Here is a 27,587-nt window from a genome sequence, read left to right on the forward strand (position 1 = left end):
TTCATGTTTACTCCAATACTCCATCGTGATTTTGAATAAGTTTTAATTACAATATAGATATTTAAATACAAAAATATTTTAATTTTGAGGCTTTGTCCTTCATCATAACCTTTTTAAACGGCCCAAACTATTTTATTTCAGATTGAAATTGATTTACGATTTTAGTCTTTCTTTAGTCTTGTCTTGTAAATACCAGACAAAAAAAGACATTCTTTTCATATTTGTTGAAATAAAATACAGTCATAAAGAAGGTTTTATAACATTAAAAAAATTACATTTTTTGTGTTTGTTTTATTTTTAATGTAATACAATTTTCCGACAGTTATTATATCCCATAACTATGCCATTACCATTCATTGGGTGAAAGCTTGCAGCAGTCCCTCCCCCTCAAAGCACAGCTCTTAATCCCTGATAATCTCTGCATCTAATGAAAGCTGGCAGTCATGGCTACACCGACAGAGAAACTGAAGTCTTCTGGGCATTTGACTGAACAAAACATATTTCTGAAACAGAAGAAACACTTTGGAAAGAGGTAAGACTGTTTAAGCGTTTCACGGCTGTGAGGAATTACAACTATAAAGGGGTTCTTTTGATATAAGGCAGAGTGGGAATAATTTCAAAATTGCTTTTGTGAAGTAAAATTATTTGATGAGATTAGAATCTAAAGTTGCATTTATAGATGTTTTTGTTTCAAAGAAATCAAATGGCAACGAATTAGAATCAATTCTGTTGTTTGTTTTAATAAAATTTGAAGTAACTTTATTTTAAAAAATGTTTTTCTGGAGTTACGCCATTGTTTATTATTGTAGTTCAAACCTTTAACAATTCTGCAATTTATTTTACACCAACGTTACCACTAAGCCCATTTCCAGTGAAAAGGATTTGGATTTATTTTCAGTTTGCTTAAAGATTTTGCCTGGAGATTTGCTAGGTCAAAAAAAAAGCAAAAATAAACAAAGAAAAACAAATAGCAACATGCTGTCCTCTCAAGAGTGTTTTTTATCTTCCAAAAAAGATTTATATCACACATATTTTGCTGAAATGCAAAGACAATCTGTTTAAATTATTTCCCATTTATTGTCCTTATTTTGTCATTACAAATATACAAAAATTACAAATGTACATAAATTAGAGGTGCTGCACTAAGTTTTCAACTCTGACCTGCTACTTTTAATATTTGGTGTCGGAACCGTCAGGATGAGCTGTGATGCTTTTCTTCTGTCATTGTTCCTGCAGGTCTGTGCTGTTTGGGGATGGATTTTCAACTCCCACAAGTCTACAACGTCTGTAAGTGCAAGAACAAAATGCAACAGGATGCTTATGGAGTAAAAATGTCCCCTTTTTTTCTGGCAGTTTGTGCATCTTTTTGTTGATGTTTTCTGCAGAAGAGCAATCCAGCTTCAGCAGTACCTGGAGCTGCTGAAGGAAAGGGAGCGCAGAGCTCAGCAGCGCAACAGGCAGCTGCTGCAGCAGTTTGAGGAGGCCCAGTCTGCGCTGGATGAGATGCTGGCCTGCAACGCTGCCATGAAAACAATACGGGTGCACAGACAGATGACATGCATACAGGACGAAAACAAACCGATTAAAGCATGATTGTTGATGAAGATTATTATTTTTTGGAATATTTTTGCAACTTTGACATTTGCAGATGGAGTATGAGGGGTATCTAGAGGAGAGCGCACCACGCTGGCTTCAGCAGTTCAAGGAGAAAACAGTGGCTGTCCAAAAGGAGGTACAGACCTGCGTGTGCAAAGGCAAACAGATGCAGATCCGAGAATAGGAATTTGAACAGAACTTCTAACAAATGTTCTGTCTCTACACATAACTGAAATAAATTGGTCAATCTACCCTGCCTAAAGTTCTCTGTTTCTTCAGCAGAGGGTGGAGAAACACTTTAAGTCACGCCAGGAGGAGGCAGAATATCCTGTTCCAAACCTCACAGCAGATGATTCTTTCCCTTCACAAGGTGAGCTTGCTGCGTTAAAGACCCACTCTGATGAAAATAGGGTTTTTTGTATTTTTAACGACTTCTTATGGCATTTTTCTGATCATGGTCACATTTTAAGAAAATAGAGCTTGAAATTGCATTTCTGAGTATTTCTTTATTTAAATCGTTGTGAATCAGGAGCAGACGATAAAATGCAGTTGGAAAAAGCTTGCAGTTGTGATGTAGAAAATACAATCAGCAGGCCTCAAGCTGATGAATCCATGAAATGAAGCCCTGCTGATCTTTGTTTTCCTCGTCTGAGCTGGTATCTGGCTCAAAACTGTACGCCTACATAGATACAACATTGCTCGCCATTTTTGTTGCACCGGTATGTTAGGTTGGGGGTGTGAGGGGCGGCAAGCTTGCAGGAGAACATGTAAACAGATGGATGACGGGAAGTAGGGGTGGGCTAACGCCGTGCTAACGATTCCACCCACAACTCAGGTGAATTTCTAATGAACTCCTGCTGCCCTGCAGGAAGTAAGTCCTAGAAAACGACACAGGTTTTTGGATTTTAGCTAAAAATGGCACAATAATAATTTAAAAAACACTGGAAACACTTTCACAAAAGATGATCGGAGTGGGTCTTTGAGATGATCCCATTTTTGTCCACTGAGCTTCAAGCTCACTTGACTTGTGTCCTTTTTGGCAGATGCACAGAAAACTGTTGCTCCTCAAGGCTGGTCCACCCCAGAATGTAGAAACAACCAAGATGGCCGCCCTCATCCCTTTACGCAATACTCCTGGTTAACACATCCTCAGATCCAGAGCAGCATGTTTCCTCTCAGAGGATCGAATCCACCTCAGACTCCTGCTCTCCTGTCTCCGCCCACCATCTCTCACCCTTTGCTTGTGCACCCCCTCGCCTCATCGCCTTGTCCTCCATCACAGCACGGGTATCCTTGGCTAGCTGGGACCTCTCTAGGTTCCCATGGATACAAAGAGGAGCCTCATCCTGAGTTAAGAGGCTTCCAGAATGGAGAGAACTCAAAGAGAAGAAGAGGTGGGAGCCGGAACAGTCAGCTGTCTCCTGAGTTTGACATTAAACCAGGTAGAGACAACTCATTAGAGAAAACTTGCTGCCTCCCGTCAGTATTTATTCAAAGTGCGTGTAGATATTTTTCTTGCACTTGTTTTTCAGTTCGCCTCTCCAGCAGAAATTCTGAGAGCAGCGGGAGCAGCAGAGGTCCCACTCCGTCTACCAAAGAAAAGAGGAAGAAAAGAGTAGAGGTATCTTCCTCAGATGTAAACTCAGTGGAGTAAGAGACTTTTGATGTTTCTTTTTCTAAAGCTCATTTTCAGAGCCCGAAGAAGTAAATGTTGTGCTTTACATTCATTTACAATCATCAGGACTTCCAGTGCTTCTGTCGCAGAATCCCAACTCCTAAAAGATCCTTCATCAGTTAAAGGGAGCTTCAGAGAAACACAGAGAAGTGAGGGCCTCATAGCTGCATCACCAAGACCTGACGAAGAGGAAAGGACAGAGAAGAGGTCAGAAAGACTAAATGAAAGGAACCGACATTCTGAGGAGGAATCTGGGAGCTCGACTAAAGGATCCATTCAAGCAAAACAGGGACAACAAAGCCACAGTGATGAATCAGAGAGGAGCAGACAAGGGGAATCTGAAGAGGAAGAACAGCAAGGCAGTGAGAGCTGTGAGCGAAGGAACACAGAAGAAGAAATCCAAACGAAGCTCAGCAGTAGAGAAGAAGAGAAAAGGCAGAAGAGTCAGAAGGACAGGAGTGTAGAAGAGGATGACTGTTCCATGAAAACCACAACCGAGGAAGAAGCAGGAACAGCAGCAGAGGAGGAAGATGAAGAAGCAGCAGGAACAGCAGCAGAGGAGGAAGATGAAGAAGCAGCAGGAACAGCAGCAGAGGAGGAAGATGAAGAAGCAGCAGGAACAGCAGCAGAGGAGGAAGATGAAGAAGCAGCAGGAACAGCAGCAGAGGAGGAAGATGAAGAAGCAGCAGGAACAGCAGCAGAAAAAGATCTAAATGAAGAGCAACCAAACCAACTCAAGGAGGTTGATGATGAAAAGATAAAAGATTCCTCCTCTTCTCAGGATGAAGATGAGGAAGAAATGGAAAGTAGTGAGAAGAAGAGTGAAGAGGAGTCCAGGAGGGATGGAGGGAAAACAGATTCAGATGACAGCATCATCTCTCCGCAGAATAAAAGTTACAAAGAGAAAAAGATTCAGTTGGTTCTTGTGATGCCAGCTGAAGAAAGCGTCCTCCAAAGCTCCGCGCAGACGATTCCAGAGACAGCAGCCGAGGAAGAGGAGGAGGAGAACACAGGATCTTCTAACGCCGTAGAGTCAAGCGATGGGGACGATGTCGAAAATGTCCTCGCGCCTCAAGACAGGAAGCAGAAAGGTAAACGAATGCAGTCAAAGCTGGTGCGGTTGTGGCGGATGTTCACTCCCATTCTTTTTCAGATGTTTCCCACCTGGACCTGTTCCAAGTGACGGAGGACAGACAGAAGACCGAGCTCCAGGGAGACTCGGATGAGTTTGATCCCTTTTATGACTGAACTTGTGCTCCTGTTCACTGATGAGAACAGACGGATGAGACAGGACAGGAGTCAGGACGTCTTTTGATGTTGGAAATCTCTGGACAGCAGCGTGACACTGAAAGGGAATTTTGGTGGCAAAAAAAAACAACAAAAAAAAATACCAAAAACAAATTGTGCAGATTTTGAAAACACATTTATTGTGGCTGCTGTATTTAAACACACATTTAAGGCCAACAGGGCTCTTGAAATATAAAAATAAATGATAGAACTTGTTTTTAATAGTACAGGAGATTTCTTTTGAAGTTTTTTTTTTGACTGTCAGAGAGGACGGAGGCGACCAGCTGATTTCAGATTTTCACCACCTGTGCAGCCAAACAGGGGCTCCTCCTCTGTCCTCCCTCTGGTGCAGCGCTGCGCTGAAGGAGCAGCCTCCCATAAGTTCCTCCCACCTGACCTTTGGTGAGCCGTCCCGGGTTCAAACACACGCAGCCAAGGACATCCTGTGGTGGGAGAGGGGGAGGGGGACCCTTAATACCCCCAAAAAAGAGAGAAATATTCCCCAAAAAATAATCTAAAATGTACCTTGATGAAATATCTTAGCTCAGACGGAACGATGAGGACGTCTGGAATGAGAGGAATCTGAGCGAAGCTCTGGAACTTCTCATAATCCATGTTGACCTCCTCCGCCGGAGGGTACAGCGGGTAATAACTGAGTGACAAATACGCTAAAGTGAGTCAAACTTAATTACCGGATTCGACTGAAGGTTCTGTCTTTAGACGTTTACCTCCTCTGGACCAGCATGTGCTTCAAAATGCGCGAGAATCTGTCTGAGCCGCTGCCGCTGCAACACAAACCACTTCTTCCTTAACGCCAAACAAATTCTTTTAAAAGCGTGGGCGGGAAGGACTTCCGGTTGCTGATGCTTCACGTTAAAGTCCCACCCCCATCATCTTCTGATCTACTGTAAAAGCCTTCGCAGTGCTCCCTTAATTATGTTGACGCCGATTTTAGCAAAACATTTGAAAAAACCTGCATTTTCTAGAACATAGTTTCTGCAGAGCGGCAGGAGTTCATTTGAAGTTTTCCTCTGAATTGTGAGCGGGACTGCTGGCGTGTAGTAGCCCCCCCCCACATCCCATCATCCACCTGTTTACACACTCTGCCCAACATTACCGGTGCAACAGAAATGGGGAGCAATATCGGAGCTCTGCGGCCACTCCGTTTTTTCCTCTGCGCCTGATCCACAAATAATTAAATTCTCAGAAATGCAAACTTAAGATGACATTTCTTTATAAATATCCTCCATCGTCAGAAAAAACACCAAAACCAACATTTTAATCGAATCTTTGATAAATGTAACAAGGTAAGCTATTAAGAACATGTTCTGATTTAGCCTTTTGGGCTAAAGCCACGTCAACCCGAGTTTTAGAATTCACTTCGTCTCAAAGGCAACACGCCACATGAATATCAGACTTCTTTCATTCTTCCTCACTTGCTGATTTCCTCGGCTCCCATGTGGAAGAGGATGTCAGTGGAGGTCAGGCCGAAGGTCACGCCATCGATCAGGAGGGTGCACGGGTCGGGCACCAGGGTGATGCGCTGCAGAATGAAAACCAGTCTCTTCTCAAAAGTTCTGTTTAGAACGGATGTGGAGGACAAACAGAGCGCCCTCTGCTGGATGGAATCAGTCAACATATTTGTGTGCGTCTGACCTGGCTCTGGTTCTTGCTGAGGTGTGGCAGAGTGAATGGCGGCTGAGGGTAGATGAGAGGGTGGTGGACGTCTCTCTGGGATGGCACAAACACCAGGTGACATCCAACGCTGTGGAGAAGAAATCAAACTTTAGCTTCAAATTCAGAGTAAAAACGCACAAAAGCAAGTTTAAACTCCACACTCCGCATCTCGAAATGATTTGTACGAGATGCGATCTTTTACGTTATAAATGTCGTCATGCTGGAGCCAGATTGCGTCGGTTAGCAGTGATTGTTTCTATGGTAACTCAGGGCTCCAGACTAACTTTTTTCACTAGGAGCATAGTGGCCCCTAACTGAAAATTTTAGGGGCACAACCAGAAAATTTAGGGGCGCATACCGTAAATCAACATTATAACCAAATCTACTCATTTCCACTGTATTACTAATAAATACTTTAATAATAGACGCAGAAATTATAATGTGCTGTTTCAAATTCAGTGTCACATTTTATTCTGCACTTTTGAAGATGTAACAACAGGTAAACTGACATCACCATCGCTGTCATGACAGTACAAATAGTAAAGAAAACGGATGGAAATTTATCTTTGTGACACTAAATAGGTGCAGCCAAGATGCACAATAACCGTGTTTGAGATCACAAAAATATCGCGAGAAAGGGGTGGGAGCAAGGGGCAAACCTACCCGGACACAGCTGGAAACTGAACTGACTGAAAGCTGCCCTACAGACTACAAAACAATGCATTATGGGACATGTGTCCTGATGGTTTTTGTAGTGGAATGATTAATTAAAATAATTTAAAATACCAATTTATTAAAAAAGGCTACATACATCACAAAACCTTAAAATAATCATAAAATATATAATAACACAGATCATACTAAGGGGGAGAAGAATATTAAAACTAAATTGAATGTTAAGGACAACTCCAACTGTTGTCCTTCAGTCTTGCTGCAGATTCGCTTTCATCTCACTGCCCCCCCGCCTGGTGTCCCCAATGATCCAGGCGAGGTGCTGGTTCATCTCAAACACGTCTATCGTTGCATTTTCCCCTCGTATTTTCAGTGAGTCTAAAACTAATGTTGTTTTTGATCGAGCGTGTTTAAAGTTCAAGCCCCGTTAGCTGTCACGCATGTAGGTGTGGGACATTTATTCTCCTCAGCTGCCCCGACTCCCGCGGGAGCGGTGTGCTGCCGTAACGGCCGTGCATAAACCCTTTGATGCGCCGCCGTAACCGTAACCAAAACCTAAACCTTCCTCCGGTTCTGTGCGACCCAGAGAAAAGTTCAGCACGGACTGCATGTATTTAGAAAATTACGAGCGAATAAATACGTTCTAAAGGAAAGTAAGGAACTCCTTAATGTGGTCCGGGGAGGGGGCTGTCAGGTGTCCTGCTTTCAAGCCCGGTCATTGCCACGCCCCCAAGAGTCATATACCCCACTGTGATTGGTTGCTTTGTCAGCTCAGCGCACGACAATGAAAAAGTGTCATTCATACAAACTGGCGGGCTGCAGTAACATTAAACATTCATATTAAGGCGGGGACCGCAAAATATCATCTTGGGGGCCGCAAATAGCCCGCGGGCCGCGAGTTTGAGACCCCTGCTGTACACTCTGGCACTGGTACACGAGCCGCAGGTCGGAAGAACGAATCAATAGTTCACTTGCTCATAGCTCAGACGCGCATATCAGGTTGTGATATTTGTTTCAGTTTCCTTCCCACAGATGTTTACGCGCACTCTAGGCCCCTCCCCCTCCACGCATTTTAGCCACTCACAGTGGCTTTCCCTATTCTTCTCACACGCAGTGGCCGCCTCACAGACAGGCATCACGCGAGTGTGTACGTGTTCGCGTTTCATGAGTATGTGCGCGAGTGTGTGTGTCTGCCTGCGTCCGTGTGGGCTTGCGTCTCATTGATTATTTCATTGATCATTGACGTGCCCCTTCTACGTTTAATGTATAAAAAATACGAAGGGTGGGGGAGGCAAATTTACTGGTCGCGCATGTGCGACTGGATGTAAAATTCAGTCGCACACTCTCAAATTTTGGTCGCAAAATGCGACCAATTGCTCGCAGTCTGGAGCCCTGTAACTACTGTCACCAATAAGGAGCGAGCTTGTTGGAAGTCCACACCCCCCCCACCGCTTGAAAGCTGCAACACAGTCTGTCAAACGTTGGAGGTGCAACCCAGCAGGAAGCACTTGCTTCTATCGGGACATTTGATTGGTCAGATTATAACTACCATACCTTGCAAAAAAAAAGAAAAATAAAGAAAAGAGGATTAGCAAGAACATTAAAATAAAAGTATCAGAGCAAGAATTGTTTTTCTAACCAACAGAATGACGGAGTAACATCTGTTTATTTCTCTAGAGAAGTCTATGGATTTTGGCTTCTTGAAGCCAGCAAGTTATTCCAATTTGGAGGGGGAGGGGTCACTCAGTCCAGTTCTCTTTTACAGTCAATGGCTTGGATAGGCTCCAGCAACCTTGTGACCCTGAAAGGGATCAAGTGGGACGTATGCAACACCGTTTACCTCCCGTATTGGTGATCTGGGCACGACAGGTTTATGACGCAGAGACAAAAGGACTTCTGGGTTTGTGAATGAGAAAGAAAATAAAGCAGCGGCCATCTACACCCAAACGTGTCTCTGAGCTCCTTATTTTACATATGAATCTCCGCTTTACCCAAACAGAACCCCGGAAAGCCGGCTCCACTGAAAATAATCTGATTTTGAGTCGACAAAGTTTTAGAACTTGTTTGTTTTTGAAACCTATCCGGAAATAAAGCGTCACAAAAGGCTCCACATTTTTCATCTTCAAGCTAGGCTCTGATAAACAGACAACTTTGGTGTTTTTCCTCATTACTTTGACTTCTTCTTGTAAATTTAGGTGTTAAAACATTTACATTTACAAGAAAAAATTTAGCCAGTGACTTTTAAAGTCATAAATATACAACTTTATTCTCATAAATTGACAGGTATGACTTTTTTCTCGTAAATTTAGGACTTAAAAAAAAAAACTGGCCTTAATGACTCTGAACTAGATGAGGATAAAATCAGAAGAACAGATGTATTAGAAAAAAGCTCCTTTGTCCAGCCCTAGTTTGAACCTGATCACATCCAACTTCAATGGGGTCAAGAGAATAAAATCAGCTCGCTGTCCTGAAGAGATGCACAAAAACACGACGGACCTTCTCGTTCCATCCACAATGCTCTCAATGCATCTGGAGAAAATGCCCTCGAACGTCTCGGTCACCTGGCCTTTCTAAACCGCAAACAGGAGAAAACTAAGATTAGCACCAAACAGAAGCCGACAAACGTGTAGGCCATCCTTTCAATGTGCAGCTGCTATAAAAGTATGAACCGTTTAGACATTTCTCCTAACAGAAAAGAGCTTTTCTCCCTTCTTACCTCGATTTGTTCATGTCTGGAATCCACAAACGGGCCCAGCTGCAGACGAGAGGTGAGCGTTAGCACACGGAAAAACACGCCTCAACGTATGAAGTGCTGTACCATCAGGCAGACGTCGGGGCGATCTCTGGTGATGACGCTGATGAGGTCCAGCAAAGGGTCAAAGGTCAGGCTGTCAGAGGGCGTATACGGTCCACAGGCCACCAGAACGTTCAGCGGCTCCGCGACTGCAGGAGAGCGTCGAGCAGACGCCGTGAAACCAGACGCCACAAAATAAGAGCTCCCACCCGCTCCACCGCCTTACCTTCATCTGCCTCCGTCTTGATGTCTGAGGAGTAAAATGGCAGCGGAACTCCCTAAAAACAGAGAGACGAGGTTTCTTTGGGAAAACCGCCATCTTTAAAGAAGTTATCACTTTACTGAGAAGTAAGAAAACCTGAAGACAAACCTCGTAAATTTTAGATGCAACTAGTTTTTTTCCGGTCGTGTTCATTCCCTCCATAACTACCACCTGTTGATTCAAAGATGGATTGAAAACAGCTTTAGCAGACAAAAAATACCAAAACAGCTCAAGCTTTTGGAATCCAAGTGTATCTAAAATAATACATACAATAAAAAATATTTTCAAGAACTACAAAAGCAAAGAACTGAGCTCTGATCTCATCTGCTCATGAAAACTATAAGATGAGCTGCAGTTAAAAGTCGAAAAGCCACACTGTGTTAATAAAGTAGGAAGACCAAAGCAGACTGGCGGAGCACAAAAACAAAACTGATCGTGTCTATGAACGCACACATTGTGGCGTTTATCCTTTTCATTGCAGCTATAGATTTCATGATGAGGTTAGAGCTCCGCCTGTTTGGAGTTCTTTGCTTTTGTAGTTCCTAAAAACACAGAAACTAATCAGAACAAAAACCACCTGCATGCAATCACTTCCACGCCATCTGGACATGCAAAAAGCTGCTCTGGAGCAGAAACGTTCAGCTGGAACTGAATCTTTCTGCTGCTGCAGCCACAGACGACTGTCAGAGCTCTCGGTCAGACACCGGCTTCACCTCCAGCCCGGGTCCTTGGCATGCTCTGTTACTCTGGGTGGCCATATAACCTGCTGCACACTAACCTGAGTGCAGAGGCAAAGGAGAAACCACCAGCGGGAGAACACCCCCCTCACCGTCTCCTCCAGCTCAGAGATTACAGGAACACTTCTTTCTGTGCAGGGTTCATCCTACCTGACCGGGAAACAGGGAGTACTCTTTAAGCTCCGACAGGTCCACGGCAACCTGCTGACCGCCGTGCTCCGGTCCCGCCTCCAACAGAACAGACTGAGCGTTCAGTTTGCCGTTACTGTCGCAGCAAATCTGCCCCGACACCGTTATGCTGTCCTGAAGGTGGAGGGCAGAAATGAATGAGCGGATATCAGAGCGGCAAAGATAGAAAACCCGCTTTTAATTTGAGGATTTGGCATAAAACTGATGCAGAGGCATCAAAAATAACTCGGATATAATAGTAGGGAGGGGAAAGAAAACGTGTTTTTTTTTCAAGAGACTTAATCATGACATTATGAATGAAATCTAAACCAAAACCTAACTATGGGTTTGTTGCATTAAAATAACAGGAAACTTCAGATCATTAAACAATATAATAAACAAGAACAATTCCCACAGAAAATGACAGCAACAATCAGGAAATGACTGATTCAGTTTGTTGCTGGAAACTATGGATCCAAGTGGAATCAAATAAAGGAACGTGCACGTATGGATTCTTTTGGCTTTTGTATTCTGAATCCAGAGAATCCAGCACCGTGTGACTCCCACAGCAGTGACGGCTCCGTACCTGTGCGGGCAGAGACACGCTGGCAAACTCCTCGATGTGGAAGTGAGACCTGACGGTTTCCCCCAGATCCTCAATCTTCTCTGCCAACACTGGAAAAATGAGGGACGTGAATATAGAAACACTAAGCACCAAAGCAAAGGAGCACTGCTGGGGGCCCGCACACCATTTCTGACGTCGCGCAGCCTCTGGAACATGAATTTGTAGCTGCTGTGCAGGGAGTCTTCAGGCCCTTCCAGAAAGTCCACCTGGACGCCGGCGGCCGGGTTCTTCCTGCCCGCCCAGCGGGTTCCCTGCGTGGCTCCAAACGTGACCACAACCTCCCCTTTGGCTCCACGCTGGTTGTACTTCTGTGAGGGCGTGGCACTTCAGAGGAGAGACAATAGTCAAGTCAAAGTTCCAACAAAACCTCATTCATCTCTTACTCCTAACCATTCTGAATTGAATCTCTTTAATCATAGAAGAAACTGCTTTAAAATCTACAACATGATATAAAAATAAACATCCCTTTTTTCGCTGATCTTCAATGAAGCTGTAGGAAAAAGAACAAATCCTCCAAAGAAACAAAATTTCTTGTGGTTTATTATAGTTATTTTTTTTCATCTTAAAACCGTTGGATCTGAAGTATTTATAAGAAAACACACAAATGTGTTGTCTGTTATTTCAGACAATTTAAGCATCATAGAACATAGAAAATGACCATCTCTTGAGTAATTTTAGAAGTTAAACTTATCACCCACTAGAAGTATTTCTTAGAGATTATGTGATGCATGAAGAAAAGAAGGGTCTAGGCAGACTGTTACCATTAGAGGGAGTTCAATGATTAATCAGACAATTCTGACTTTAATAAAAGAAGTCAGAATTCATTAAAATTCTGACAATGATCTCAGAATTCTGTGTTCATATTCAGGCTGAAGGCTCGGCGCCGAGCTGACAGAGGCTGTGTGAACGCTGTGTGATGCTTCGTACTTGGCAGAGAAGCTGGCTGGAGACAGCAGCAGGCCGGGGCTGGCCAGCAGAGCAGCACTCCTCTTGGACTGCGGGTGTTCTGGAGTGGTTAGCGGTCGTTTCTGAGAACCCTGTAACTCGAGGCAAAGGGAGAAGGGGTGGCACAGAGATTCAGTAAACTCCATAAACTATGCAGAACTGATGGTGGAAGGAGACAAACAGAAGTTCAAGCTGAGAGCTCACCTTTGCTGGAGTGGAGTAAGAGTCGAGGAGATTCTCCTCTTCCTCCTCAGCTTTTATTCTGTTAGAGAACTGTGTTAAGGTTTGCAAAGCGTCAGAAACTCAACACAAATAAACACAATAGTACTATTGTTTTTGGTTTTCCTAAAGTATGGGATACATGTCCTGTAAGGTGTTAATGTCCATGGTTTTGTTATAAGGTTCTTCTTTTTTCAGGCCTGATTTGAACTTGTTCCTCTTGTTTAAAACCTGTCAAGAAACCAAAAGTCCAAATGTGAGAAAAGGGAAAAAAGTGTGGAAAAGCTGAAGAGCCACATTTATGCTGCAGTCATGAAAAACCCATGATCTGTGTCCTGCTTTTACCTCGTGTTCAAACTGCTCCAGCGTGTTCATGGTGAGAGGTTTGGGGTTCCTGCTGTTGTAGGCCATCCACTCACACACCATGTCATCCTCCTGAATTCTGTGACAGATGCACTGCTCAACCACTGAGCAACAAACAAACAAACAAACAAAAATGGCTGTCAGCATAAAGTCTTTGAATGAAACAGCAAATACTAAAACAAAGAGAAAAATCCAGTGAGAACAGTTTAAAACTTATCAAAGGACTAAAGACAGAAATGGTTTATAAAGTTCTGAAAACATCAGATCAACAGGATGAAAAGATGAAATTCTACTGCTGCTGCAAGGTTTTTGAAAAAATTCAGAAAAAACTGAATAGGATATTTTAAAAACAGCAATGAATGAAGTAGGAAGTATACACCGTAAAAACAAAAAAATGAATGGACAATATGAAAAGTATAATACTTGAATGTTTATGCTTCGAGTCTGATTTATTGCACAATAGAGCAAAAGGTTGACAAGACTAAAGAATCGTGTCTGTTGTTATCCAGGTCACGTGATCCCAGGTTCCAATGCCATTCTTAAGCTAACGCTACAGAATTGGACGATTAGGGAAGCATTAAATGTCAAACACTCACTCCTCTCTAGGACCGAGTCATCCTCGCAGGATATGCAGAAGATGTCCAGCTGCGCCTTTAAACTTTCTGCTGTTGCAAGCGCCATTGCTTTGCTGTCGACTGTTGTTGGACCTCTGGTGGTTTGGGTTAATAATTTAGTTCTCGGCGTCAAAAGAATAGTGATGCTAACGCTAGCTTTACATTAGCTAGAAAAAACATCAACAATCGGATTAAATTAACTGCTCGACGTTAAACCCCTCGGTGTCTTACCAACTGCATTAAACTACACGGAATAAATCCAATCAATGGTTATTTCATTTTACCGCGAAAAGGGGCTGTCGGGGTTGGCGGCCGGAAATGACGTCAAGACAGGAAACTGTTTTCCTCAAGGCCACCGTCAAAATAAAAGCTTAAGGATGAATCGCTGTAGGCAGCAGTTTAAAAAAAAAAGAACTGATTATTTTTCCCCCAGTGTATGCCTTTAATTTCTTGTAATTCTGTACAAATACTGTTCATTTAAGTTTAGACTAAATTGAAAAAAAAAAGACTCGATCAGCTGTCATACTTCATCCAAAGCCCCTTTCATAGTTATTTGTTATACTTTGATTATGTTTATTTTATCTGTTCAAAATAAATAAATATTATTAACCTCTTGTGTGACACAGATTGTAAAAATAAATAAATATGGATCAAGTTTTTTCACGCCACTTTCTTTATTCAAGGTAAATACAGCATATTATAGACAAAATAAATTACAGGTCACTCGTCTGAACTCCACAAAAACCTTTCAAGGAAAAAAAAAAAACAGCATCCTCAGATTTCCGACTTTGTAGACCCGTGATGTAAAAGATTTTCCTCCATCTGCCAAAGCAATGAGTTTGGTCAACATTACTGTTAAAAGCCCAGATGGATGCCAGGCGGTTGTGGAAAACACACACTTCACTAACCTGAGTGGAATAACATCTGCCCACGGGAAGGAATCTCCATGACATCACTCGCCGGAGTGACTCACCCAGGTGGGATGACAACGCATGAGTGTCGGCTACCTAAAAATCACATTGCACACAAAAAGCACTTTTTTTTCTTTTCATTTAGGCAACTAAGCGATTTGGCTGCGACACAAACTACGAGTGCTGGATGTTATTTTAAGATCAGATGTTTTTCTATTGTACCTTCATGAGGTCAAAGCAGGCGTTTCTGAAGTCCACGTTGCTGCTGCAGCTAACAATACTCATGGTGGAACTGAGAATCACCTCAGCCGCTGAATTCAGCTTCTCTTGTTGCTTTCATCAGAACAGAAAACATAGATAAACAAGTAAATGAAACAACACTCTAAACAATTTATTTTAAAATGAACGGTTGCATCTTGAAGTGGCTAACTTGAACCAATATTTATTTTTCTGTCAAAGTACAGCAGCAGCTGTTCATCTATTCTCTGACAGTAGAAAGGTTGTTGGGAAGGTTTTATTTTCATTCTTGCCTTTTTCCTTTGATTTTGAGCTTTCATGGCGTTCCCGATTTCCGTTCGTATGGCTGCCATGACAGCCGGCTTGTTGTTGCACAGAATCTCCTCCAGGTGGTGCTCTATCAGCATGTCAGCGGCTGTGAAAAGAGCCGTCTTGAAAGCTGTTCACATCAGTTTTTCTACTGGCTCCTGACAAAAACCGCGAAATCCCAAATTGTTTCTCACCTACAAAATCAGACAGGTGGGAGCAGAAGGGGTTTCTGTGTTGCAAGAGGAGGAAGAGCAGGAGACTCTGCTGAACTGGCAGGTGACTGGATTCTTGCTCTTCATCGTCACATTTCTTTTCATTTTCCCATTGCTCAGTGGTGAACACAGTACCAACTCTGAACTCTGGATCTGCAGGAAATATACAAAAAATGACTTTAGGTACTTTGTCCTCTGTTTTCCATGAAGGTATAAGTGTTTGCTGCAGTTTCTAACTTTTGCCCCTCTTTGTCTAGTGTTATTTCTGCCCGGTCCCGTTCATGTCCTCTCTGATCCCCACTGCTCACGGAAAGAAGTTGCATGTTCAACATGCGTGATTACATCGGCAGTGGAATCAGTTTTTTGCTTACAAATATCATTCAAACCTTTATGACTATTATTTTAGTAGAACACGACCAGAATCACGAGTTATTTAAGCTTCTGGCTGATTTGGTTTCTTGGTTATAAGTTTGTGTTTTATAAAAACGTCAAACCCAAACAGAGGTTGGATTACACTCGATGGAGGGCGTTGATTCAAAAATCTAGCCGTGATGAACCCTGTCAACATTTTGGTTTTTCTTTTTTTTTTGGACAATGATCCCACTCAAAATTTGATTTTAGACAAAAAACATAATAAATCACAATCTTTAATGCGACCCAGCATTGAAAAAAGAAACTACTGTGACATTTTTAGAAACAAAAGCCTTTTTGGTTTAAAAGCTTTAAACTTTAGGACAGAACACATTTATCCATCAGAGGGGATTAAGTTGTTTTCCCATTGAAGCTTCCTGAACTGTTAAAATAAGATAAGACATTCCAAGAAGTACAGTACTTTAAATAAACTAATGCAACAAATGCAAAGAACTAAGCTAACAGTGAACAGCACGTTATTTTAAACATAGTTCTACATTTCTTTTGGACTGATGATAATAAATAAAACGGATAAAATAAACTCTTACAACACAAAGATCCAACTATACTTAAGATGATTCTGACCTTATTCTATAGAATTTTGACTTTATTTAATATAATTCTGACTTTATTCCATAAAATTCTGACTTTATAGAATTCTGAATATATTCTTTAGAATTCTGATTTTATTCCATAGAATTCTGACTTTATTTTTAGGAATCTGACTTAAAATCCAAATTCCAAGTGGAAATCATAATTATGTGATTAAAATCAGACTTTAAGACAGCAATACAGACTTGCTCAGAAATAAATATACGGCTGAGTTGATTTGACACCCCGGACTCAAAACTCTGCTGAATTTATTTTACAGAGTTGGATTAATGTCTATTGTTGTTTTGGTCTATTTTTCTTTTCCTGGCTCTACTTCTACTTCTTGCCAGGGTTATGGTTATCATTGTAAATGAAAATGATATGATCCTCCTGGTAACATAAAGGTTAACTAACAAATCAAAAAACAGCGTTTTTACACGTTATGCTAAAGGTCCCGGGTGTCAGGTCTGTTAAAAAACAAACAAACCTAAATTCTATAATTTGATTGGAAGACCAGCGTCCTTAGGTACAGACCTACATCTACACGCCGTTCTGAGCAGCGGTGTTTACCTTTGTGGGCGGGGCATTGCAGTCCTCGCAGACCCAGGTGCTGACAGTCCATGGAGGAAGGGAGGGTTTGGAAGAAGCCAGAGGGACCCGACACTGGAATATTACAGGGGTTGTATACCAACACTTAGAAACATGTCATGTAAAGGAGGAATATTTCACTTTGGATCACCAAGTTGACTCAAGTCAACAACAAAAACAATAAACTGAGTAACTTTTTACAGAGTAGGGGTGATCTTCACACAGATTTTACTATTGAAAGGTTTAACCTAACAGCATCTAGTCTTCCCTTTTCTTTTTTCGACAGTAAGATCTCTTCTAGAAGGGAGGTTTGGTTCCTACTATAAAATAAGAAAGTGGACGGTTGTCTTTAGAGACCAGGGAGCGCCACAGTTACCCGGACATTTACCTCCAAGTCAGTGCACAGAGAATCAGCGTCCAAATAGCAGTTATCAAAGGCAGTGGCAGATGCAAGGATATTTTGATGCTTTTTAACTCTGTGGGCATGTTGGGGTATTGCAGCACACACGGATGCAGTAGCGTTACAAGACGAACACTGAGATCCCCCAGCAGTCCTCCATCCATGGCCTGGGGTGGGATACCGAGTGGCAACCTGCCCCCGTCCACAGGATGTCCTCCCTGACACCAGCTCGCCCTCTTCGCCCATCCATGAGGTTTTGAGAGGAACCATCGCTTTCTGTAAAGCAAAGCCCGCTTATCCAAAACAACCTGGGACCAAACCGTTTACTGGAGAAGTAAAAGACTACTGACTGTTCAGGACAAGAAACATCTAACAGGAGAGGTGGCTGGTCTGCACGTGACACTTTAGCCTTTATCTTTGCTCTGCAGGAGAATAACAAAAAGAAACACTTCAGAAAAAGTCATGGCTGTTTGTTAATCTTTTAGATTGTCCTATTTTCTTTTTTACTTTAAAAGGCAAAAATCCAGAGAGTCACCATGAAACTCAAGGAAGTTGTGAATCAGTCACTCATTGACATTAATTGTTTACTTTTGCTTAGGTAGCTTTACAAAAACTCAGCAATGTTAAACTCTGTTAATGCAACCGAGGGGGAAAACCCACGAAGCCGCTCGACTCGCAGAGTGTCCAAGAAAACAGAAAGGCTCTGAGCGTCAAACGGTGAAGCTGCAGTTCTTACCTGAAGTCACGCACAGACGTCTTCTGAGCAAATTTCAGCTTAAGGTGGATTTGTATCTGTGCAAAAAACAACAACAAAAAGACTTAAACATCCACCGTTACAACTTTGAGGTGTACAGGGGGTATTCCAGAAAGCAGGTTATGCTAGTTACCACGGTAAGTTTGAGGCTAAGGAAGCAGATAACCTCAGCTTTTGGTTCCAGAAATGAAGGTATGTTTCAGGGTAGGTCAAGTTGCCATAGCAACTCATGCTCTGAACATAACCTGGTCTGGAGCAGGTTTAGTTGAAGCTTAGTTTGTTTTTCAGAGAGGTGAAGCAGCATGCCGTGTCCATTTGAAGATGATTTAGATAATAATACTTTTTCCACCATGAGAGGGTGATAAGACCACATATGGATGTTGGAAAGATAAACTTTTTTACAGGGTTTATTTGCTTCAGTTAAATTGTTTTTTTTTTTTTTGTCAAGTCATCTTAAAAATGACACGTAGTTATCAGATTCATTCAAATTAATTCAATTAAGTAGGTGTAACTTTGGTGCTGCTGTTAGATCGGCACCGCAAGGGATTGTGGGATACCATTTCCTCTGCCTGTCTGGACGGATTTGGGTTTAAGTGTGGCTTTTTGACCAAATGTGTTTAGTTGTTTAGCTGTTTTACTGTGTGTTGTCTAATTATTTTGTCCCACTATGTTTAATTCTTTCTGCACCATGAGGGAGAGGGAGGGAGAGGAGGATGAGGTTATCTAGCAGCCCTACTACCTATTGGTGAAATGTTAAAGTCAGATAAATGGTAAATGATTTCATATTACGAATCCATATTGTTAAGTTCATTTTATTGTTATAAAAATGAGTATATCTGCAGGCTCAAACTTAAACATATGAGAGTTCAAGAAGTACCACAAATTAAGATGGAAAAACATTTAATTGAATTGGAGTAATATGACATTTAGTTAGATAAATATTTAAATTTGAGTTGTAAAAAAATATCGACTTGGATAGACGTAAGAAATTAGGTTGAATAAATTTAACTCAATTACTTGTATCCAATAGAAGTAATTCATTTATGTTGGATAAGTTATATGCGTCACAATTAAAATAAGCTAAGAAACTCCTGCGTTTAGTTTGTTGTTTGTTCTTTTTCTCCAAGCAGAAACTCTTTGTCTTACTGATGCAGCCGTGTTACTTTTTTGATGGTCTTATAATCTTCATACGCCGTCATTAAAATCTCAGACTCCGTCTCACTGAAGTATAGCGCTCTCTTTTTTTCTCCACGCGTTTCCATGGTGACTCCGGAAATCGGCGGTCCATTGAGAATGTCTTCATGTACTTGACGTGCACGTGCATTAAGCAAATTGAGCGTAATTAAGAACTCATATCCGGTCTTTTGGAACCGACATACCCAGAGTAAGCAAGTTCAGTCGGATTTCAGCCAGAGTTCAGGGTTAAAGTCAGGCTAGTTTAAACATGCTTCCTGGAATACCCCCCAGATCTGTTAATACCCCAGCATTAGCCAAGCTGAATGCCTGAAGAACTGCCTCAACATCTGACTGCCAATCTGAAGGCCAATGTCTCGCGTCTTTCATCTGCAAGAGACAAAAAGCAAGTTGTGATGTTAGAACCAGAACATAAACTCTGGACCAGACCTGAGTGATTACGACTTCTGAACATGTCACGTTTTATTCCTCTGTTATTATTTTCACAGCTGAATTGCAGAGGACCTGAAAAGACAGCAGTAATCTGAGCGACCCATGCAGCTCAGTGAAGGGAATCAGATCTTCAGGGTCAGGCTCCAGACTTGGAGAAACATGGGGGAACATGCGGCCCTTCAAATCTGCCAGAATGAAAGCGGCAAAAAGAAATTAGAAGAGTAAAACGGAGGAAACTGCAGACAGAAACCAACCAGTGGCTAACATTTGGCAGTTACATTCGTTTTTTTAATCTTCATTAATATGCACTTAATAAATAAATGTTCAAACACATGAACATCTGCATACACACCAAGCTGAAGAGCTTTGATTTCAACGCCTGAACACCAGGATCCAGCAGCTGCAACTGCAACAAACTATAGAACTAGAACACACTCTTTCATTTAATTGTGAAAAACGCACACGTGTAATGATCACAAATGTTAAATAAACAATAAGTCCGACTGAGGCGGTATTATTACCACATTTGACACAAACAAACAACAACAAATAAGTTAGTTATTGTATGTCTTTTTCTTGGGTTTGGATGACACGGAAGGTTTCTGAACTTTGACCTCACCGGTGCAGTTTAACCTTTGAGCCCCTGCTTCTTCATCCCACAGGAGGATGAGGAGGCCTCCGGTACTCCCTGAACCGTGCCGTCGTCCCTGCTTGCTCATTAACACGACGAGCCGCAGCACCTGGACAGGTGTTGAAAAAGCACGCTGCTAGCTTAGCGAGCTAGCACTGAACGCTGGATGGCTCTAATCGCAGATTTATTTGACACCTTTTTCGGTTTTTAACGATTACAGTGGAGCGGTCAGAGTTTAAATAAACTCTAATAGAGTTTTTCTGTGTGAAGAATTACATTCAAACTCGTCTCTTACCTGCCGGATTTCCTGCAGCATTTCCAGATGATTAAAGATGCTAATGAGCTACAACACACTTCTTCAAAGCTGTTCACTAATCCACCTTTGCTGCTTTAATTATGGGATTATTGTTGTCATGTGGGTTAAGATATAAATACAAATAAAAGAAATCATGAAAAATATCCTTAGTTTTCCCCCGCCATTTACGTTAAAAGTGATGAAAAAAATTATTAAAATGTCTAAGTCGGAAAAAAATGTATTTTTACCCTTTCATTTTGGGTCTTCCATTGGTCAGATTTTTTATTAATTATTTTTTAAATTAACTCACTACAGTTAAATAAAATAAAAAAAAGTTTATAAAAAAAAAAGGTCTAATTTCAACAGTTGTTTTGGAGGAAGGGAAAACTGTGGATGTTCATAACCAGAAAACAAAAAAAACAAGAAAAAAATCCAAAACTAAATTCATCTCAGTTTCCCCCCCGAATTACTTTATTATTTACCCACTTCGATGAAAATTGTGTTTTTAACATGTTCTTGTAGCATTTTTCTGATGTTAGAAAATGAAGCATAAATTGCATTTCTGAGTATTTCTTTATTCAGATCGTTGTAAATCAGAATCACATGAAAAATGATTTTAGTTGTGACATACACACTACAATCAGCGGGCCACTTGCCCCCTGCTCGATTCTTATTTGCATCTGCTTGTAGAGAAATAGATTTATTTACAGCTTTGTCCATAAAAAGAGAGTAACAAAAGGATGATGGGAAAGGGGGGTGGGCTTACTCCGCAGCAATTGTCCCATTCATAACTCAGAGGCAAAGTTCTAATGAACTACTGTAGAAATTATGTCCTAGAAAAAAAAGAGTTATTTTTTTAAATTTTGGCTAAAATCGGCATAATTATAATTAAAAGACTCTTGGGAACACTTTCAAAATAGTTCAAAAGAGGATCAGGGTTAGTAAGTCCATCCCATAACAGCTGACCATAAAAATTATTAAAATGATTTTCAAAGACTTTATTTGAATATTTTCATACAAACATATTAACATGATTTACTGTATAAAATTCAACAAAAGGAACACGTTTCATGCTCGTGTTGATTCTAAGATGTGAATACATATAATTCACTCTAGAGGTTCTTCATAAAAAAAATAAAAAATAAATCATTTGTTTTGTTTTTTGGACCACTCCATGTAGCCGCCAGCATAATTTCGAGCCCTGGAACAAAAAACAAAAGGACAAAATGCCTTTAATACAGAGGAGACAAGCACATGTCAAAAGATTTCATTTAACCCCTTCACAATATTTGGAATTATTTGGCAACAACACTACATCACAAAGTTTCAACCCTAATTTTAACAGTAACAATAACGTATTTACTTGGAGTATCCGAGCTGACGGGCCTGTTTTGTTGCCGTTTCACCTCTTCTGCCCATCTGGCAGTGAAACACCAGATCCTGTGAATCCTTTTCTGGTTTGGTTTTTCCATATTTGCTCTTAAAATCCTCCGGCGGTAATTTAAAAGCACTCTCCACAGTGTCAACTAAGGGGATTCAAAAAACAGAATACAGATAATTATACATCTCACAGTGTCTGGGAAACCAACAAAGATGGGATCTAAGGTAAGACGTTCAGAACCTGAAAAACCAGATTAGTGTCTTGTCTGCTCATCTTCAAAAAAACGTTTGTTACACACAGCGGCACGCGAGGACGACACTGGTTGACAACTTGAATATCTACAACACAAGACTTACGTGGAATGTTAATGGATCCTGGGATGTGGCCATTGTCCACTTCTCCTTTTGAGCGCACATCAACTAGAACCAAGTTCTGGTTCTCCTTCAGAAGAACCTGGAGGTCCTCATAGGAAATGTTCTCCATGGCTGATGATGAGAGTGGAAACACATCACAACCACTTTTCAGAAAATGTTCCAAAAAAATCTCAATTCACGATTTTAGATGATAAATCGGAAATACAAAGGACTTGCTGAGGTGGGGAACATGACACTGCACTTCTGTAAATGGATGTGGGTGGAACAGGAGAACAAAACAATTCAGGCATTCGGTCATAGCCTCAGGCTGTGTCCAAATGACCACGCTAACCCCCTATATAGTGCACTGTATAGTTCATACTATAGCTATCCTATGTTTGGTCAATGACCCGGGCTAGTACTTCCTATGATTACACACAATTCCCTCCTCAATCCATTTTCTTCATCATGGATGAAGAAGAAAATAGTGCTTGGATGGCAAAGTCATTTGAAAACGGAAAAGGGAATCTAAACAGGAAAAGTGGTTTGTTTCCTTTGCCTTAAGTCAGACAGTCTGGACTTTAGCTGTTTAAAGCTAAACCTGTCAAAGCCTGCAAAGACATTTTGGTTGAGCAGAAAAGTTTTTTCAAAGGTTCGGATGGGATGTTTACAGCTTCAAGAGCAACAATTAACCCAGCAAGAATAAATGCAGCGGATTGTTGTCAAGCAATGCATCCCCATCGGAGGCAATCAGCTTCAGCTATATGAAAACGGCTGAGTCATTCCTAGTTATGCGATACATATAGAGATTCAAGCTAAATGAGAATTACTGGAAATCAAAAGGAGCTATGCAAAATGTATATTAAGATGGGATTTACCATCCAGCGTGTTGTCTGGTCAATATTTTACTCACAACGTGACTTTTTTGCAATTCGCTTTTGTTTGTTGCTACGGCTGCAAGATGACCGACTTTAAACATTAGCGCAATTATGAATGAAAAATGGCACAGTTTTAAGTCTGCATTTTCATAAATCCTCGTCCATCTTTCATTTATTACGTATCATTTTTCTGATTAGAAAATTATAATTACTAAGTCGAATAGTAGCTGTTACTTAGGAGGAGAAAGACTCACCTGCGTTCGCTATCCCAGTGAGTTTGTGAGGTAAAAATGCGAGTCATGCCAAAACTGTCTGTACTTCAGCTTCCTCATTGTCTAACGACATTTCATTGGTTTACACACTAGGAGTGGGCGGGGCGTAGCAAGGCGGATTCGGCCAGCTAGCCAATCACATCAACTCCTCAGAACGATCGTAGGTTTTTTTGGACTTTTAAAATAAAAAATATACTAATTGAGGAAATATTTGCATTTTTAAAAACATTTAATACACACACACACATATATATATATATATATATATATATATATATATATATATATATATATATATATATATATATATATATATATATATATATAAATAAATAAAACTCTTTATAAAAATATGTATAAAAGTTTTTAAAAAGCCACCTTTTGTTAAATATTTTATATAAAAAGTTAATTTCATGACTTTCATTCTTAAAATTAAAACAATCAGACAGACTATGCTAGCGTTTGTTTTACTGTTAGATCAACTTGTAACTCTGCACCACACAAAAATTTCCTACTGTCTTCTTTGATTAAATTCAGTCATTGCTGTTTGATTTAATCATCTCTGCATTCATTGACTGTATTTCAACATCTATTTTGAACGGCTGTTGTAAACAGTCACTATCAGGCAGCTGCAAAACCCCATGAAGATCATAATCAATTCTTCTGGAAAATGATAGCTTGTGAAACGTGCAGGGAAGCTGAGGGTCATGGATGAGTTTATGCTGTACAAAAAAATGTATTTTTTAATTGATTACTTTGTTCCAGAAAAATCTAGATATATCCTAAAATGTAGCATCTTTATCTGACTTAGCACAGTAGAACCTCTTTAGCACACTTAATGTAGCTCATGATTTTATTTCTAAACTGAAAACATTTGTCTTTTATACACAAGTGTGATGGGCGGATTGTGAAACACCGATCTTTAGCCATGTCATTGTAAAAAAAATAAACAGATGCAAATCATTTATGGAAGAAACCTGCACCAACATGACCAGAACAGCTCCATGACATTTCTAGAGATTCACTGAGTTAGGATGACAAAGCACCAGTGTCATTAGCCTAACAAATACATGCTATACGTATAGGCGTCACCCAACACCTGAGTTTTCTCTTGTGACTAATACAAAATTCACTGTGTCATGTTTTTCCAGTTGTCATTAATGATTAATTATTTTGCTTTGGTGGACCTGCTGTAGTGGAGGAGGTCTGATGGTAGATTATGGCTTCAGAATGCCTCATTATCATCGCAGAATACAAGAACTTGCATCAGTAACACATGGATGGATGAATGATATTTTGAATTAATTGCATGGGGTCTGCCGGAGACATGTGTAAAAGTATTTACATAATGTAAATGTAAATACTTTTCCTTAATGCTGTAAAAGTATTTACACAATGGTTTGGGCCATCAAACACCTCATTTATCATGTATTCAGCAAATTATTGGATGCTTTTTCACAGCAAAAAGGAGGCGTTACACATTCGACTGACTGACTGACTAAGCCTTTGTTTTTTACGTTTTCTAAAACATGTATCTGTGTTACTACCCTTCCTCATCCTCCTGTGTTCGTCACATTTTGGTTCGCGATTAGATTCTGTGTTCATGTCCTTTGTAAGAAACGGTAGTGCACCAAGAACAGAATGTGGTATTAACTGTCCTTTTTCCATCCAGAAACCAGTGAAAAAAAAGACAAAATGTCACAAAAAAGAATTTCATTCAATCAAAGATGCTTCTTCATGTATCCACACACAGTGCACTATTTATATCAAGCTATTTTGATGTAAACACGTTTAAAAGTCATCATTTAACACTCGGTGCTTGTATTTTTATATCTTGGCTCAACTTGTATGTTTTTCTTTTTTATGGTGGTGGTGAGTATCAATTCTTTCCCTTTTGGTCTGCTTTCCAAAGTCCCCTGGATGTTATTGCTCAAAATGGCCTCAAGATGACGCCATATCAAGGTATTTGCAGCTGTAACAAGAAGACAGGCTTCCTGTTTTGCTTCTTAATGGGCTGTTTTTTAGGACTTTACTAGTTTGGGGCAGAACAATTAAAATACACAACTGCCTTCCAAGCCTCTGTTTGTGTTTGCACATATCCGTCTTTCTCAAGCATTAAATCAATGAGCTGAGGAGGCCAGCACAGTAAAATGATTTAAGAGAAGATGCTGCTGCACTCTTTTATTTTCTCTTTAGCTTTTTAGTTTTAGTTCTTTTGTCTCTGTGCAGAAGTCACACAGAGGCTAAACTTTTGCACTGCAAAGGCGCAAGATGCACCTTTATGGTGATAAAGATAAAGTCAACCAAACAAGAAGTAATAGAGTGCAGGTTTTTTTTCCAGGCAAAAACCTTAACATTTGCTTTGAACGTTGTGGTTTTGCAGGCTCATTCAAAACACAAGCCACTCCGTTTTTTTTCTCATTGTCGGATCAAATTTGAAGCTACTAACGCAGACGTGTTGGAAAATGGACCAAAAGGCAAGAACAGACAGGAGTTTAAATTCTATGAGGTTGTGACTCATCATGCTATGAAAATAGAGATTGTGAAAGGGGAATTTTTATGCTTAAACAAGCCTACGTCTACAGCAACTACACAATCTACACCCGGCATTCATAAAGCCGTAATTAGTAAGTTAATAAATTACTCACTTCATCTTGCATGTTAATCTGCACAATGAACCATTTATAGTTGCTTCGAATAAAAAACAGTGACTTCCTCTTTTAAATTTAGCTTTTGATGAGAAATAAAAAATCCTTTTGAAAGTCCCTCATTCTGTAGGGGAACAACTGCCATACTCTCACCACTTCATTTAAGTGATGTGTGTTTTGTTGGTCACTAAACAAGTGGTTTAGCAGACTTGTGTTGTTCCTCTTCTCTCCCTCTGAGGTAAACTGTTTTGTGTTGTCTAGGAAACAGGATTTTGGCAGATGAAGGCAGCGCTATTGAGCTGCACTGCAAGTTAGGGGAAGGGAGATGAACATTTTGCAAAGAACAGAAATAGTTTTATTTATTCGCTTTATCTAACTATAATTTATTAAAAAATAGGATTGTTTTTGCAGTTCCTTCTGTAACAAGGACACAAGTCAGTTTTTGTTGAGATTGTGAACATGTGTTGTTAAGTTACCCCCTCATTTAGAGCAATGGTTTAGCACAATACTTTATTGGTTTCTGTAATAAAAAACACCCATAAGAGCTCGAAGGAATGCTAACGTGAGCCTCTTTGATTTTTTGTTCGATCATTATTGCCATCCTTGACAAAGCTGGAATTCTACCTTTGATTTAAACCATACAGACATATTTTACGACATTTTTACTAGTTATTCTTAAAAAGCTTTGGAGGAAAGCAAGGCTTGAAGAATAATGTTTACCTCAGTATTTTGTTATAAATTCATCAGCTAATATAGGAAATATATGGAGAAAATTGGGGCCACCATAAAAGGAACAAAAGTAAACAAATGTATGAGAAAAAAGTCAAAATTTTTATGAGATTAAATTCATGAAAGTATAAGAGAAAAGTCAAAATTTAACAAGGGTAAAAGTCTTAAAAAAATGTTGTATTTAGCTTTGAAATGATTTAAAAAATCTCTTTGAATCTGCTTTCCTTTTTTTGCAAATGGAGAACTTTTATTTAAAAAAATGACGAGTCAAAATTTTGACCTTTTTCTCATTTATTTATTTATTTTTTTGTTTATCTTTCTTTTATGGTGGCCCTAGTACTAGAAATCATAGAAAATCTAAAAGTGATTTGATACACTTTAAATGCTTACAATAATACAATGACATTTGGTATTATGTGTTTTATCAAGTAATGCTAAGCAGTCCTACATTACACAACCATATCAACACGTCCCTACGGTTTACAAAAGATTTTGACACAGTATCTAACATTTATATTGATATTTTGACTGTTCCAGATATTCAAATAAGGTACGTTTGTGTTGTAATTTCAGTTCTTTGAATACACAGATATGCAACATTCTCCTCCGATTGGTTCCATGAGAAAAAAAAAGGAAAGCTTTGGATATCTCTGTTTATTTCTTTCATTTGTAGCTAGAGGGTTTATTCCTCTACTTTTAATTAAAAGATTTTTTCCACATTTTGCTA

General features: G+C 40.2%; 4 protein-coding genes across 9 annotated transcripts; 1 reads left to right on the top strand and 3 right to left on the bottom strand.

Annotated features, from left to right (window-relative positions):
• The first annotated feature begins 357 nt into the window (after window positions 1–357).
• LOC101174438 (histone acetyltransferase KAT6A-like) lies at window positions 358–4,785 on the top strand. 2 transcript variants are annotated; one of them, XM_004073223.4, is made up of 9 exons: window positions 358–532; window positions 1,237–1,287; window positions 1,386–1,539; window positions 1,649–1,732; window positions 1,876–1,966; window positions 2,640–3,038; window positions 3,129–3,246; window positions 3,338–4,362; window positions 4,425–4,785. In XM_004073223.4, exons 1-9 carry the CDS (start codon window positions 444–446, stop codon window positions 4,517–4,519), a joined length of 2,106 nt encoding a protein of 701 aa, XP_004073271.1. In that variant the 5' UTR covers window positions 358–443; the 3' UTR covers window positions 4,520–4,785. The 2 variants fall into 2 exon arrangements, with proteins under 2 accessions (XP_004073271.1, XP_011478324.1); XM_011480022.3 differs by having other exon boundaries at window positions 1,879–1,966.
• A 19-nt stretch (window positions 4,786–4,804) lies between these two features.
• On the bottom strand, window positions 4,805–13,983 carry pola2 (DNA polymerase alpha 2, accessory subunit). 3 transcript variants are annotated; one of them, XM_020706513.2, is made up of 19 exons: window positions 13,919–13,972; window positions 13,617–13,729; window positions 13,003–13,124; window positions 12,800–12,888; window positions 12,643–12,700; window positions 12,421–12,530; window positions 11,618–11,817; window positions 11,455–11,543; window positions 10,851–11,003; window positions 10,072–10,134; window positions 9,928–9,979; window positions 9,726–9,850; window positions 9,624–9,662; window positions 9,404–9,477; window positions 6,215–6,323; window positions 5,995–6,101; window positions 5,287–5,343; window positions 5,084–5,210; window positions 4,805–5,001 (listed from the first exon to the last, which is right to left on the bottom strand). In XM_020706513.2, the coding sequence occupies exons 2-19, from the start codon at window positions 13,699–13,701 to the stop codon at window positions 4,849–4,851; spliced, it is 1,812 nt and encodes a 603-aa protein (XP_020562172.1). In that variant the 5' UTR covers window positions 13,702–13,729; window positions 13,919–13,972; the 3' UTR covers window positions 4,805–4,848. The 3 variants fall into 3 exon arrangements, with proteins under 3 accessions (XP_020562172.1, XP_004073218.1, XP_023814858.1); XM_004073170.3 differs by having other exon boundaries at window positions 13,617–13,983; XM_023959090.1 differs by lacking the exon at window positions 5,287–5,343 and having other exon boundaries at window positions 13,617–13,983.
• Window positions 13,984–14,289: 306 nt separating this feature from the next.
• LOC105354875 lies at window positions 14,290–20,827 on the bottom strand. 3 transcript variants are annotated; one of them, XM_011480060.3, is made up of 14 exons: window positions 20,600–20,827; window positions 20,293–20,413; window positions 20,026–20,079; window positions 19,746–19,858; window positions 19,527–19,610; window positions 18,030–18,085; window positions 17,644–17,715; window positions 17,353–17,569; window positions 16,876–16,999; window positions 15,286–15,456; window positions 15,076–15,197; window positions 14,768–14,878; window positions 14,543–14,641; window positions 14,290–14,456 (listed from the first exon to the last, which is right to left on the bottom strand). In XM_011480060.3, exons 1-14 carry the CDS (start codon window positions 20,618–20,620, stop codon window positions 14,409–14,411), a joined length of 1,413 nt encoding a protein of 470 aa, XP_011478362.2. In that variant the 5' UTR covers window positions 20,621–20,827; the 3' UTR covers window positions 14,290–14,408. The 3 variants fall into 3 exon arrangements, with proteins under 3 accessions (XP_011478362.2, XP_020562173.1, XP_020562175.1); XM_020706514.2 differs by lacking the exon at window positions 20,600–20,827 and having other exon boundaries at window positions 20,026–20,097; window positions 20,293–20,408; XM_020706516.2 differs by lacking the exons at window positions 20,026–20,079; window positions 20,293–20,413 and having other exon boundaries at window positions 20,600–20,756.
• Window positions 20,828–21,582: 755 nt separating this feature from the next.
• Window positions 21,583–23,554, bottom strand: LOC101160420 (thiosulfate:glutathione sulfurtransferase). The gene is made up of 4 exons (XM_004073171.4): window positions 23,466–23,554; window positions 22,337–22,465; window positions 21,963–22,125; window positions 21,583–21,800 (listed from the first exon to the last, which is right to left on the bottom strand). The coding sequence occupies exons 2-4, from the start codon at window positions 22,461–22,463 to the stop codon at window positions 21,746–21,748; spliced, it is 345 nt and encodes a 114-aa protein (XP_004073219.1). The 5' UTR covers window positions 22,464–22,465; window positions 23,466–23,554; the 3' UTR covers window positions 21,583–21,745.
• Window positions 23,555–27,587: the final 4,033 nt, after the last annotated feature.

This window comes from Oryzias latipes, chromosome 10 (assembly GCF_002234675.1).
Source record: "Oryzias latipes chromosome 10, ASM223467v1".
Lineage (NCBI taxonomy): Eukaryota > Metazoa > Chordata > Actinopteri > Beloniformes > Adrianichthyidae > Oryzias > Oryzias latipes.